The following is a 14,304-nucleotide window of genomic DNA, read 5'->3' as shown; positions in this document are numbered from 1 at the left end:
TGATATATGGCAAAATTAAAGCAAATGCATAGCTAACTTCTGAACACTCTACAATATCCTCTTTTTTATTATTAATGTTGGCTGACTCAAACTATTTGGCAACATTTTCCAATGTAAACCTTCTTTACATTTCCCTTGAACTGAGATATCTAAATGTGAGGAAATCAGTAAAATTATTTATCTCCAAGTCCACAGATAGCATTTGTTGAGCAGGACATTCTGTTCCATATTACGGGTGACTCACTGCATCACTGCTTTTGTTTCTTTCCTTTAGTTGGAAGCAGCATCAGAACCTTGCCCCAGTAGACATGTGCAAGTATCTGACCCTCTCGATCTAGACTTTGACACTGATGTCACAGAACTGGAAACCTTTGGCTCATCATCTAAATGTCTGAAAGCTTCAAAATTGGAAAGCACTCCTGCAAAACATGCAAATGTACCTAAGAGACTATCAAAGCCCTCAGATGTGGGCAAACAGACCTTGTCACATGTGAACACTGGTGGAGAAGAAAGGAGTACAGTCAGTGAACAGAGGGATACAGCATTTATTTGTGGGCAGAATTTGAATAAGACTCCTTTGTTGAGTGGTGGTGTCCTGGGTTTGGATTGTGAAGAAAATTCCTCACTTGGAGGTCTTAAGTTGATGGAAGCTGACCCAAAATGCAAAAGTACTTGTGTTGTCAAAGAAGAAATCCTAGACAATAATGCCTTATTATGTTCTACAGATAAAAACGATACCTTTCAGGAACAAGCTGATGTAGTCAAAGACAAGGTAAGCCTTGTGTCCTGCTACAGTGACACTGATGAAGAACCTTTGGTAATCGACACAGAAAATAAAGCTATTGATAACTTTGAATCAACTGCAGTTGCTCTTCACCAAGGACCTGTAGCTGACACTCCAGAGTCTCCTTGCTCTGTGCAAGTCCTGCCAGGAAAAGTGACTGATCCTTCAGAGAATTCAGACAAGAAGGTGAATGCTTCCAAAAAGCGAAGTCAGAGATTGTCTAAAGAATTTGATCCTGTTGGGCAGATCTTGCAAATGCAAACTGAGCTCCTTAAGTCCCCACCTCCACAGAGTCAAGGGCAGCCACAGGCAAACCATGAAAGAAGTTTGAATCCTACACTACCCCAGGCATGTCCACCCTTGAAATCCTCAGAATCTTCCACACAGGAAGACAGACAGAGTACCACTGCAGATACCAGTAGCTTACCCAAGTTTATTTGGTCATCACTCTGTCAGGGATTTCAAAAAGGTGTGTATTTTGTTGGCTGTGCTGCGAGATGGAAATTGATGCGTATGACAAAATGCCATCTATATTTCACTTTTATGCACCTGGGATATCCTGGCTGTTCTCCAACAGCTTCTTTGCATGGGTTTAATCCAATTATTTGGATGATGATTTTAAATTTCAGCAGAGAGTAAAGGTGCTTTGAAATAATGTCACCTAGTGAATGTGAGGTGTGCAACTGCCATAGTCTTTTGCTGTCTCTTTCAAAAGGGCTGCTTTGGGATGGAAAAGAAGATCGTTCACAATATGAAGCTCCTCAGCAGGGCAATCTTACCTACAAATTGTTCAGCCTGGATGACATGCTGCTACTGGTACGCTCTACTATACAGAAAGTTCAACCATGGCCACGTTCCAAGAAAGTTAAAATCAAGAAGGTAAGCCTTTCTGTTCACTGAGGCTCTTGTCTTTCCTTGTATGAATGGTCTTGGTTTGGTCTTCCAACCAGGTCACGCTACATCCCATGGTCAGTCACTAGTTTTGCCAAAGGGCCATTTTGAGAGGACTGTATGAAATGATGGTTCTTTAGCTTCAGTCATTGTCCCCAAAACATCCAATTACTATAGTATCTGCTTCCTCTGGCTTTCCTGAGTTGCGACTGAGAGGTCAGTCTTTTCCGCTTGAGGGGCCTGATTTCACCTGGGGTTGCCCATTGCTGACCTATGTACTGTGCAGGAGTGCTTGCAGAAGGCACAAGTCCCAGACCACACGCTGCAGCAAAAGAAGGGGACAGTAGCAACACAATGACCCAAACTTCCTCATTTCCGTTCTACGTAATGATGAATTGGCTCCAAGATTCCATTCATAAAAATTATAGTTTTATGGTGGAAAAGATAAAGAAGCACATGCTTGAATGTGGAAGCTTGTGTTGCATTTCTTGTGAGATGGTTACCAGTGCGTTGTAAACAAGGCTGAAACGTTTGCAGCTACAGTGCACTTGCTACTCACTGCCATTGGAGCATGGCCCTGCTTACAAGTACAAGTAAAACTGTTGCAGTGGAATGCCTCCAGTGGTGTTTGATCGTATTAATGCAGTGATTGATTGTAGTTTCTGTTGTTGCTATGCAGCTAAACAAATAGATGGGGAAACTCCCAGGATAATTAGGATCTGCTGATTCTCCTCTGATGAAAACAACATGGTTTTCATCTCAGAAATTACATAATAACTTGACTGTGATTGAAGAGAAAAACACCTGAAAATATATCCCTACCTGTGAAGAGCTTTAAGATTATTGTACTGCAGACCAGTTGGCATGGTGTAATTTTATGCTTAAATCCCCAATAATTAACAACCGAGTACAAAGGTAGATATAATTGTTAGTAGATCAACATGCTTCAAACTACACCCAACAGTTATTTAGGTGAAACTGTAGTATTTACTCACAATTGAGTAAAGATGGAACTCTTATATTTAACTGGGGAGAGCAACCATCTCCTAGCTGAACACCTATTTGGGTGCTTTTTGCTGGTATCACCCTTGTATCTTTTTAGATTGTGAACCCTTTGGAGTCAGAATCATTTTTTCCCCATTTCTTTCACAGTATTAACCACTTTGAACTTTTGTTGTTATTGAAAAGCAGTATATAAATATCATTGTAATAATAACATGTGATGGCACTTTTTGCCAGTTGTTTATAAAGCCTGTATTTGGAATACAAAAGTAAGAAGGAAAAGATTCAAGATCTATATGCGCAGTTGTTCAGAACTAAGTGGAGATGGTTGCAGCTTCAGTTATATATAAAGTACCCACAGGGAACCTGGACCACACCCGACCAAGCGGTTAGCAAAACATGCGGATAATTAAACCCAGAAGTTGCCGACCAACAGAACCTCTGAATGAGACTGGAACCTTGTTCTGGACATGTCTTGAGCCATTCTGAGACCTGTGGAGGCTGTGCACTGCCTCTGTAAGTCTCAAGGCCCCCCAGATGCAACAGGAACACACTTCCTATCCTGTCTGGGAGGTCAGGTTGATCCTGTGCTACGGGTTCAGAACCAGCGGTTAGTCAAAACTACACATCCCAAATCTGCTGATAAAGATTTGTACTTCAAAGTTCCTTCCACTTGTAACTGAATAATTTCTGACCTGTTTGACCATAAGCACAATCCTCTTTTTGGAGTATGCAGTAAATACCTTATCGAGCATCACCTTGCAATTCTGTCTTGCTCTCCACATATTAGTGAAGCAAACTTATGTCTTTCCCAACGCCTTTTGACGTAGCACTTTCCCCATGGGAAGACTTAGAGTGGGGCACAGAGCCCACACTGTCACTGTGACATCTTCTCTATCCTAGTGTCATCAGTATTGACTAGAAATAATGTTTCAAGGTTTCGGACCCTGATCCTTTCATACCTACTACCTGAAATATGTTTAGCTGAAGATGCTGAAGACTGAGCCTGGGATCTCCTGCATGCAGAGCTTGCCCTTTACCACAGAGCAGCCCTACTTTACCCACAATTTCAAGTTTTCTAAGTATAGTTAAGGGTTAACAGATCCTTTTTTCATTACAAATTAGCAATAGTTTAACAGTACAAAAATTTTGCATGAGACAAAGTTGGTGTAGAAAGTAAAAAAAAAAAAAGCTCTCTGGATGGAAAATCTCCAATATTTTCCAACTTTTCATGTTAGTTACTTTGCTTTCCATCACGTGAACCCTATTCAGTCACTCCTGGTTAAAGTTAACAACCACTTATAGCCCTTCACAAATTCTTTGTTTACGTTGGTGAAAAAATTTTCATTGCTAAAGATTTGTAATATTAATGCTGTTTTTAAAAGTTGTGTGTAGAAATTTCACCTATGATTCATCATCTCAGAGTTAAAATACATGTCTCCCTTTCTTTCAAAATTCCTAAAGGTGGCAGCATTGCAGTTCTAAATTTTTAGAGGACATCATGCATACCTAACATAGAAGTACACCTTTTAGTCCAATAAAAAAAAATCAGATAATATAATTAGTATGCTTAATCATTATCTACCTCAAGCTAACCATAAAAAAAAACCTTTCCATGTGAGCAGAACTGGTTAAATTTGCCTTCTTTGATCCCAAAAAAGACGCCACAAATATGCATATATGAAAACATTGAATGATTTAGCCCTTTTACTGACAGGATAATTTTGTATTTGGACGCATGAAAGGGGAGTTTTGACCTCAAAGCAGCACTAGTTTGACAGTGGCACAGTCATTGCAGTGGAGTTTTCAGATAATACTAAAAGATAAACCTGTATTGGGCCTTGTTGATGTTAGAGCATGCAAGCTTCTGAGTTACGTGAAACATTTTATCAAGCAGAATAGCAAGTAGTTCTTTGCTACATTTAGGATTGTAAGATGTGAGGGCAGGGGGACTCAGGTAAATATCGGGCAACCCAATCCTGAGTTGTCCAGGGCACCCAGCCTCAGCAGCACCGAGGACGGCTGCCGCCGGATCATGCGCACCCTGGGCTACTGCAGGTGGCACCTCTGGAGAAGGGGATGTCTCCTTCCCCCGGGTAAGGTGAGCAGCCCTGCAATGGGCACCAAGCCCTCCACGAGCACCTTGGACCCTGCAGAGTGGAGCTCCGCAGACCTGCCTCCCTCCCTCCCCCGGCATGCCTCCAGCCCGCCCCCCTCCCCGTGTCATGCCTCCACGTCATGCCTCCCCCTGTCCTCTCTCTGCCCCCTGCCAGACTACCCCCTCCCTGGAATGCCTCCTCCCGGCCCCCGCCCCTGCTTACCATGCTCCGGCTTGGAAGTCTGGGAGACTGCCGAGCCGCAGAGACTGGGCGACCGCCCCGTGCTAGCCCAGCACCGGCCAGCGCTGGGCTAGCACAGGCGGGAGCCCGGCGGTGAGGTAGCAAACGTGCTTTATGGCACGTTTGCAACAGTCCGCCACGGCACAGAGCTATGGATTGGGCTCTCAGTGATCCTGTCTCTAGTGCCTTGCCACCTGTGCCCTGGCCCTTCACCAAACAAAGCCAAGTACACTTTCATGGAGCAGGAGCACCCTTTAGGATGCAGTGCTGGACTGAGCAGTGTTGCCTAACCCATGGGTCCTCTAAAGGTAGTCCAGCAGTCTGAGCAACTTGTCAGAGTAGTGATATAGATTCCTTTGCTTTCCTGTTTTGTCTTGCCCTGCCTCTTTGGACCTCTGCTTAACTCTCTCCTTTGATACTTGGCCAGAGTCTGGGTCTTATTACACCTTTTTACTCTGGCTGTCTCACCTGGTACTCCAGCCCATTCTCCATTGCCCATTCTTCAACTAGACTGGCCCACAGTACCTTGTCCTAACACTTAGTTGAAGCATGACAAGGACCAGGACAGATGGAAGTACAGGATATGTGATCATTTCAGCTAGGTCATGTTAGAACTTCAAAGTTTAGTATTTGTACTAGAGATCAAGTGAATTGGAAATAATCTATAATTCTTCCTGTGATGTCAGAGTGATGGCACATAAACCCTCCAAAGATACTCCCTTTGCTACTTTGCATCTCAAAATGGTTTTGGGATTGACTCAGGGACTCCAAGCCTGGTCTGAGATGAGGCCAGCCCCAGTTTGGCAGCTCTAGGCAGTCAGATTTATATTGGGGGAAGTTATGAAATGTGCAAACTAAAGGTATTTTTTAACCAGACAAAAACCTGGCTATTCAACTTTACTCATCTGTTTTTGAAGCAATTTCCAGTGTACGTGCTACCAAAACTAGAATATCAAGCTTTCTATGGAGCAGAAGCATTAACTGAAGGTGAAATATGTCGGCTGTGGATGGAAAGCTTATTGAATTCCAACTCGTCTTTCGTGATTGGTAGGTTGGGTTCTCTTTAAATACTGTGCATAACTATAATTGGATTTGTTTCATAGGAGCGTATTTTTTACATGTGCATGTGAGTGCCATACAATTTTCTGTCTTCAGATTTCCATTCTACAATTTTTTTTATGCAGTCTAAAGCAGAATAAAATGTTTAGGGCAATTAAGGAAGGATACATCTTTACACCATGATAGCTTAAAGAAACCTCCATGGTGTGAGGCAGTACAGTTCTGAGTCCTGCTTGCGCCACCACCTTCATATTCTGTTCATGAATGATCAGAGGTGAATGGCTAACTACTGTCAAAAACAGATTTTTGGTCAGTTTCCAGCAGGCTTTTCTTTTGATTTTAAATCAGAGGCTTTAACTCATTTCACAGTTTGCAAGCTGAAAAAGAGGAAAAAATAGCACCCTTTATTCTGACTTCCTAATCTTAGCAAAAATATACCTTGAGGATTTAAGTGACGTTTTGCAAATTCTGAATCTGGAGAGAGGGAGCAACTGAATGTGGCAGATTATTAATCCTTTCACAATTGTTCACAAGCTAGCTTGAGCTTTCTGGAATGTTGCAGGGAGCGAGAGATGCAGTCCTTGTTAATAAGCACCCTTTCCCCATTCTTAAATGGAGCTCTTTGTTGCCATCTGTCCATTACCCTTGTGTTGGTAGTGTTGATGCCATCCAGAGCAGAGCAATGACTACTATCAAATCATCTGTCTTGGAAATTGGGAACCATTTCCAGAACACAATACTACATTGTTGGCTTAAGAAAAAAGAAAGTGGAAATAATACTCCTCTGGTCTCCATCCCAAAAGTGTGGTACTTTATTGATCTGATTGTACGTATATCTGAGCTTCACTGAATTATTATTACAAAGATGAAGGGGTGGTTATGATCTTAAGTTATTGTTTTGCTTTATCACTTTCCCGGCCATCTTGATGACCCCCTGAGTCAAAGGATGGATTTAATAAGTCCAGAGTTTAGTTATTTATTTTTCACATTTTTATACCACCCTTCTTCCAAAGAGGTCAGGGCGGTGTACACAGCTGATCCCCTCCTTTTGTCCTCACAACAACCCTGTGGTAGGTGAAACTGAGAGAAAGCGACTGGCCCAAGATCACCCAGGAAGCTTCATGGCTGAGGGGGGATTTGAACCTGGATCTTCCAGGTCTAAGTCCACCTCCCAAAACACTCACCACCCTGGCTTGGTTATGGTTTTCTCAGGTTTGTCCACCTAAAGGTAATCACAGCTGGAGAAAAGATGCTGATCAAACATGCCCTCTCTCCACACTCAGGCTGATTAATAATAATAATAATAATAATAATAATAATAATAATAATAATAATAAACAACTTTATTTATATCCCTCCCTTCTCCCTAAAGGGACCCAGGGCGGCTAGAATTTTTGGTTCAGAGGGATCAGACTTTGAAAGCACTCTTCTTCCCCATACAGCCCTTAACATACTGCCTGAATCGCCTCTGATCACTTTAGCAACTTGCCAAGATGTATGTGTAACTGACTGACTGATTTCTTACTGCCGCAAAATTTGGCATTTGCTTGGAGTCCTGATAGCATTATGTTGAGTGAAACGTTTATCAAAAGTTTACCTAACTTCAGGGCAAGTTATTGGCAAAGCACATTGCAGCAGGGGTTGGAAGGTGTTCCACATCTAAAGGCTGAACTGAATTTCAAACAAAGCACTGTGCAGGTCTAAAGACGGATTAGTTGGTGCTGAGTGATGCACAGATTTTTCAAACAAGAATGAGTTTAACAATCTTCATCTCTATGTACATAGTCAAGTGCCTTAAAGAAACAAGTGGCTATGGTTCAAGGCCTGTGATAAGAGCAAGCATTTGAAATTGTAAGATTGCTGCACTGAAGGTATATTTAAAACAATTTCCATCCCCCACGTGGCCAAGTGCTAATACATTATATATGATTGTCCACTGTTGGAAATGGAACACTGAACTTGACAGACAACCAAAGTTAAGCACTTTAAAGCCCCATTGACTTTAATGGAAGAGATGTAACAGTATGCTCAACAATCCTACTGAAATAGCGAAGACTTAAATTATGTAACTGCCAGGGTAACACTGATGGTCCCTATTCAGAAGAGAACCTACAATTGTTTTATTTTTATTTTATTTATTCAGGGTGATCTACAATAATATAAACAATTAAAACTATGCATGAATCATAAAAAAAAAAACAGTATTAGAGTTAAAACAAACTAAAAAGTAGTGAAACAGCAATGGGAAGAAATGGCCTTTCATCAAATGGAGTAGAAAACAAATCATACATCAAAAGCCTGGGAGAACAGAAGTGTTTTCGCTTGTCTTCTAAGACAGTGAAGTTGGTGCCATTTGAATGTCTTGGGGGAAGGAATTCCAAATATAAGGTCACTCCAGGAAAAACTCTGTTCCCAGACCCATTCACCTAACCTCAAGGCAATCAAAGCCAAACCTAAAGAATATGTCAACTGCTGATATAGGAGCAGAGGGTTCCTTCGAGTACCCTGCCCTCAAATCACTTAGAATTTTAGTAATCAAAAATAGCACTCTAAATTCTGCCTGGAAACAAATTGGATGCCAGTGAATATTGTTTCAAGACAGTTGAAATGTGTTTTGATGAGTCCAGTAACCTGGTCTGCCATATTTTGAACCAGCTGAAGCATCCAGTCTTCAAAGGCAGCTCCAAGTACACTGCATTGTAGTAGCCTAACTAGATATTACAGTCTGGATAAATATGTCATGATTATCCAAGAGGGGCACACCAGCTGGCACACCAGCATGAGCCGCCAAAAAGCCTTTTAAGCCATGAACGTTATCTGCACCTCAACCAATTCTAACAGCATCCCAAAGTTTCAAATGATCATCCAAGCCCCAGCATCAGGAAGAGGTTCTCTTCATCCATGATCTCTTTACCTTTTACTTTACATTTTATTTATTGGAGTTCTGATGGTGTCGTGACATTCCTTAAACCTGAATTATGACATCTATACGTAAACTTTAGAATTTCTTCTATTTTCATTGTAGAGTTCCTTCTTTTGCCATGTAGTGAAACTGTTTGGGGTTTTCTCCCCTTTCTTCCCCCTCCAGGTCATATTGACGCTCTTACTACTAAACTCTTTCTGCTTGAAAAGTTGTCTGCAGAAGATCTGAAAAGAAGATTTGGCACATTTAAGTGAGTGAGGTCTGTCTTATAATCTCTTGACAAGGTATCGGTTCATGGCAACTTCAGAAAGAGCATGTCTGAACAAGTCAGCCCCTCCTTTTACGTTTAAACATTTGATGTTGGTTAATGCAATGTTCACAGTTCATTTTTTTAAAAAACATGACCACATCCCCCCAGGTTGTGGGGTATTCTCTCTCAACATACATTTACAATGTTGCTGCTTTTGTTGTATATTGTGTAGTTTTGATTGATTGTTGAGATGGAAAGTTAATGAATTATAATAATACCTGGACAATTTGGATGACTCATTCAGCATCCTGAGACACTGAGGAGGCTGCTCCTTGTGTCTGTCAGGCAGACACTAGATCAGTTCACGCTGATCACTGAAGTCCAGAGTTCCCTCTGTCTTGTGTTTTCTAGGATCAACTGATGCAAGCCACACTTTTCCAAAATTCTCTTGAAACTTTAGAAGTTTAGAAACTTGTTGGGTTTTTTTTGTTCTAAATTAGATGTGGGAATATCGTGATGCTGAATTCCTTGCCAGACCCCACGTTTCACACTAACTTGGTGATGTGGTGGATGCATGGAACAGCATGCGGGTGATCTTAAAGTAGTAGAGAACTGTGGCAGAATCTGGTCAGGTATAACCTCTCATAAATCCAGCCCTGGACAGTATGTGAAGAAAGATGTATGAATTACATCACAATTCTTTAACCACTGTATATGATGGGGGGGGGGAAGGAGGGGCCTGTTTTTTAAGTGATGAATTATTTTTGTCCTGTTACCTTCAGTGCTTCCCCTGAATAATGTTTTGCTTCTAAATATTCATCTTCTGTGAATTGTCTATACACAGACCTGCAAATTCATTGAATATTCTGCAACACATCTTGAAGAAAGTGGCTTGGTATGTATTTCTGTTGTCATTATTGGTTTAAAACAACGCATTCTAAAATGATACATTGATTGATTCCGTACTTGTATCATGTGTACGCTCCCCAAAAGATGTTTCTTCCAGGCATAGAATTTTGGGTTGGATAAGCTAGGCCAACAGACTGGGAGGTTTTGGGGACCTATGAGGGAAGAATATGGGAAGGATATGACAGTGTCAATAGCAGGGAACCAATGTCAGGAATCATGACACTGTTCAAGCCACCATAATTAGCACAGAGGGGAACTGAAATTGAAGTCATTGGCCCAGATGGAGAAGTAGGCTTGAAATTGAAAAGAGCCAAGTTCACAGCTAGTGGAGTGGCACTGATGGGAGGGAGTTTTTTGCTGCCTTCTCCCCCCCAGCTGTTGCCACATCTGCTTTCCTGGGATCTTACTACACATTATCTGTACATATAACACAATAGACGCATGACTGTACATGACCATACGGGCAGGTGCTCTTTCCTTTCCACCTGTGCTGTTAGTTTGTTTTTACAGTTGCAGTCCTCACACCAAGCTTTGATCTTTCTTTGTAATTTTTGTTCTCTTGGTTTACTTTTGTTGGTTTCATTTTTGTTTTTCTAGTTTGCAGGAGGGCTCTTATCTCCTGGCTCATGCAGCGGGAGACTCATCCATTATGATCTATAAGAGCACTGATGGAAGAGTGACCAGAGCATACAACTTGCACGAAGCTCACTCTGACTTGCCTGGTGTGCCTTCTACGCTCTCTGTTCCATGGGTGCCATTGGATCCCAACCTCCCTTTACCTTACCACTTTGCTGAAGGACGGGTCCCATGCACTTTTCCACCAAAGAACAAGAACACCATGAGGAACCAAAAGGTGAGATCAATCACAGGCCTACAAAATTGAGGGTCAGAAAAGTTTTTCCCAAACTTTATAGTGGCTTGATATGAATTTGGGGTGCTGATTCAAAAAAATGGCATCCATTTTGCCCCATCATGTCAAGTTTGGGAGATATAATATAGCCTCTTTAGTGAATGGTTCAAGCAGCTTCCTTATGAGGCAGCCACGGTGTGGGTTTCCTCATGAGGAAGCTGCTTGAACCATTCACTAAAGAGGTTATGCAGTGTCTCCAAAACTAGATGTGATAGGGCAAAACGGATGCCATTTTTGGAATCAGCACCCCAAATATACCCAGGAATCGGTGTAACGTTTAAGGAAGCAAAATGTGTGTTGGCCTGTGTATCCAAGACAGTCATGAGACTGCATCATGAGAGCAAGATACTTGAGCACTTGTTTTGTCTTGCTTTCATCCAGCACAAACAGCAGTCCATTATAAATACATATGGTACAAATGGGAATGTTTCAGTGTTGTCTAGGGCCAATTAAAAAAACAAAACACTGAGAATCTTATGTGGTTTCGTTTGAAGCAAGTCTCATGTTCTTTCTTGTCTAGAACTGTGGTTGCTCCTAATGTAGGAAAATGTTATTTAGATGTCCCAGGCATAAACATATAATTTTTACGAGTGTGGTTTGTCTTATGTCCCTGGAAGCAATGAAACAACTACAGAGGATGCATACATTCATAACTGCTTTCAGCTGTCATTTCAGCAATGAAAAATGTATGAATGTGTTCTAGGATATAAGGAGCCAGGGCCGACCTCCTGACGCCCAAAGTGATGTGCCGCATGCTACCCCCCTTGGTTGGCAGTGTACTGCCCGCCTGCTTCTGCTGTTCCTTGGAATTAAAAAAAAAAGAGGGGACCCAGTAGGAGTGTAGTGGATTAGATTGCCTACCACTTTACTCTCCTCCATGTCTTCTTCTGCTGTGTTGCCCTCTTCCTTTTTTGAATCCAAAGAGCAGCAGAGGAAGATGCCCCTCCCAACCTAACTGTTTGAGGTGACTGAGGCAGGTGGCCTAATGAATGGGCAAACCCTGCAGCATTCCTCATACACCAGGTAAGGCTGTTGCTTCATTTAGCTCAGTACAGTTGCTGTCTGACCCAGCAGCAGCTCATCAGAATGTCAGACAAAAATCTTTCCCTGCTTTGGCCTTTAAAATAATTTTGTTGGAGATCTCCGAGGCTGAGCCTCCAACCTAAGCCTCCCTCTATATTGCTCGCGTCCTGCCTGTAAGCAACAGTTTCTTGTAGCTGTTGGATGTGAATTTTAATTGCAGAATTTATTTATGTGAGTTTTATTTGCAGACAGTAAACTGTATTGAATTAAGCCTTGGGTCTAAGCGACCTGCTAAGATGTCCTATCTTGGCAGTTTACTTAGTTCTATCTTGTTCTATCTAATAGAATAAGTGAACCAATGCAGCACTGCTACCCATGATGTTATTGTTGTGGCACTGTAGTACTACTCTGACTCACAAGTATAAGAATTGCTTTGCTGGGTGAGACCAAAGGTCCAGGTAGTCTGGCATTCTGTTTCTTTTTTAAAAATTTTTTTTATTATTTTCCAAAATAAAAACAAACAACAAATATAAACAAACACATAACAAACACAAACTCAATACACAACACAAAGAAGAAGAAGAAAACAAACACACGGTTGGAGGGTGCAAGCATTCATATATCAATATATCTAATCAATCAATACATATCTTCTAGTCTTGTTCCTCTTCTAGTTTAGGCTCTTAATATCATTTATCTATCATATCATATCCTGTATAATATATCATGTATACAATATATTCATCTAAATGCCCTATCTCATACATTGCATTTTCAACCAAGCATAACATAGTCTCCATTGCTCTATCTGTGTCGGTTTGCGCTATTGATCCAAAATCTCTGTAAGCCTATCCATTTCCGCCACATACATTATTTTCTCTATTAATTCATCTTTCATTGGAATTTTAATATCTTTCCAGTATCTAACATATAAAATCCTTGCAGCAGTTAATATCATAATAACTAAATACACATCATTTTCTTTATCTATAATATCTAAGGTAATATTAAGCAAAAATAACTCTGGTTTCAGCGATATCGTAAATCCAACAATCTCTTGTATTGGATTTCTTACCATTTTCCAATATACTTGCATTTTTTTACATGTCTACCACATATGATAAAACGTCTCTTCACATTTACACTTCCAACAATTTTTTGATATATTCTGATTCATTTTTATAAGTTTTACTGGTGTCATGTACCATCTATAAAACATTTTATATACATTTTATTTAAAATTTGTTGCTCTAGTAAATTTTTTATTTCCAAATCTATTCCCATTGTTCTAATATAATATTATGACCTATCCATATTTAACTTTTACAATTGAAAGAAGACTTTCTTTCATTTTTGAGGTGAATTTAAGCCATTTATGTTGACAGAGTAAATACTCCATCCTCCCTTAACCATCATGTTTCTTTTTACTATTCACCTTCTCTTTTTGTCATCTTCTTGTTGCTATCGGTGAATGTCTCCTTGCCCCTCTAGTTTCTTCCTTTAATGATTCCTCAGTTATCTCTGAATCATCTGATTTCTTTTCTTCCAGCTCCATTTCTACACTTCCTAGTTCTTTTCTTCTCAGTTCCTCTTCCTCAGTTTCTTCATTTCTCGTCTCATCTTTCATCACTGTACTAAAAAAATTTTCTGCTTTCATTGTTGAATTTATATTATATCTCTGTGACTGGAATTGAAAAAAATACCTTCCGGAAGAAGCCGTCTATATGGTATTTGCTTTCCTCTTAAGAATTTTACTAGCTGTTCATATTCTTTTCTCTTCTTTCTCACTCTCCATGGGACATGTCTCAGAATTTTCACTTTGCTACCCTCCACCATCCATTCCTTTTCCTGTGAGATCTTCAATATTTTATCTCTGTAAAAGGTTCTGATGAATTTCACATGGATTTCTCTTGGTAGTTCATGTTTTCTTAGATAAAAAGTGCTCACTCTAGCTGAATCCAGATCCATGAGTATCTCCTCTGTTGGCATGTCGATCCACTCTGATATTAAATCACCAATCAGACATCGTATATCTTCCCCTTTCTGTTCGGGTACATTTTGTATTCTCACTGCTCGAGCTACACTCTCCATCTGAATTTCCATTAAAGTTTCCTTTCCATCATATTGGTTCTGTTCTATCTCCAGTATTCTAGATTGAGTTTTTGTTGTCTTTTCTTCTAATTTTCTAATCTTTTGTGTATTCTCATCTGCTTG

General features: G+C 40.6%; 1 protein-coding gene across 1 annotated transcript in view; it reads left to right on the top strand.

Annotated features, from left to right (window-relative positions):
- Positions 1 to 14,304, top strand: part of ICE2 (interactor of little elongation complex ELL subunit 2) — a 35,921-nt gene that overhangs the window by 17,009 nt on the left and 4,608 nt on the right. Inside the window, exons 9-14 of the mRNA XM_066636528.1 lie at positions 275 to 1,253; positions 1,500 to 1,663; positions 5,934 to 6,063; positions 9,164 to 9,248; positions 10,093 to 10,143; positions 10,755 to 11,010. Coding sequence (XP_066492625.1) covers positions 275 to 1,253; positions 1,500 to 1,663; positions 5,934 to 6,063; positions 9,164 to 9,248; positions 10,093 to 10,143; positions 10,755 to 11,010 — 1,665 coding nt within the window. The remainder of the gene's footprint in view (positions 1 to 274; positions 1,254 to 1,499; positions 1,664 to 5,933; positions 6,064 to 9,163; positions 9,249 to 10,092; positions 10,144 to 10,754; positions 11,011 to 14,304) is intronic.

This window comes from Tiliqua scincoides, chromosome 8 (assembly GCF_035046505.1).
Source record: "Tiliqua scincoides isolate rTilSci1 chromosome 8, rTilSci1.hap2, whole genome shotgun sequence".
In the NCBI taxonomy this organism is placed as follows: domain Eukaryota; kingdom Metazoa; phylum Chordata; class Lepidosauria; order Squamata; family Scincidae; genus Tiliqua; species Tiliqua scincoides.
Note: the sequence above shows the minus strand (reverse complement) of the source record. Positions and strands in the feature narration are given on the sequence as shown.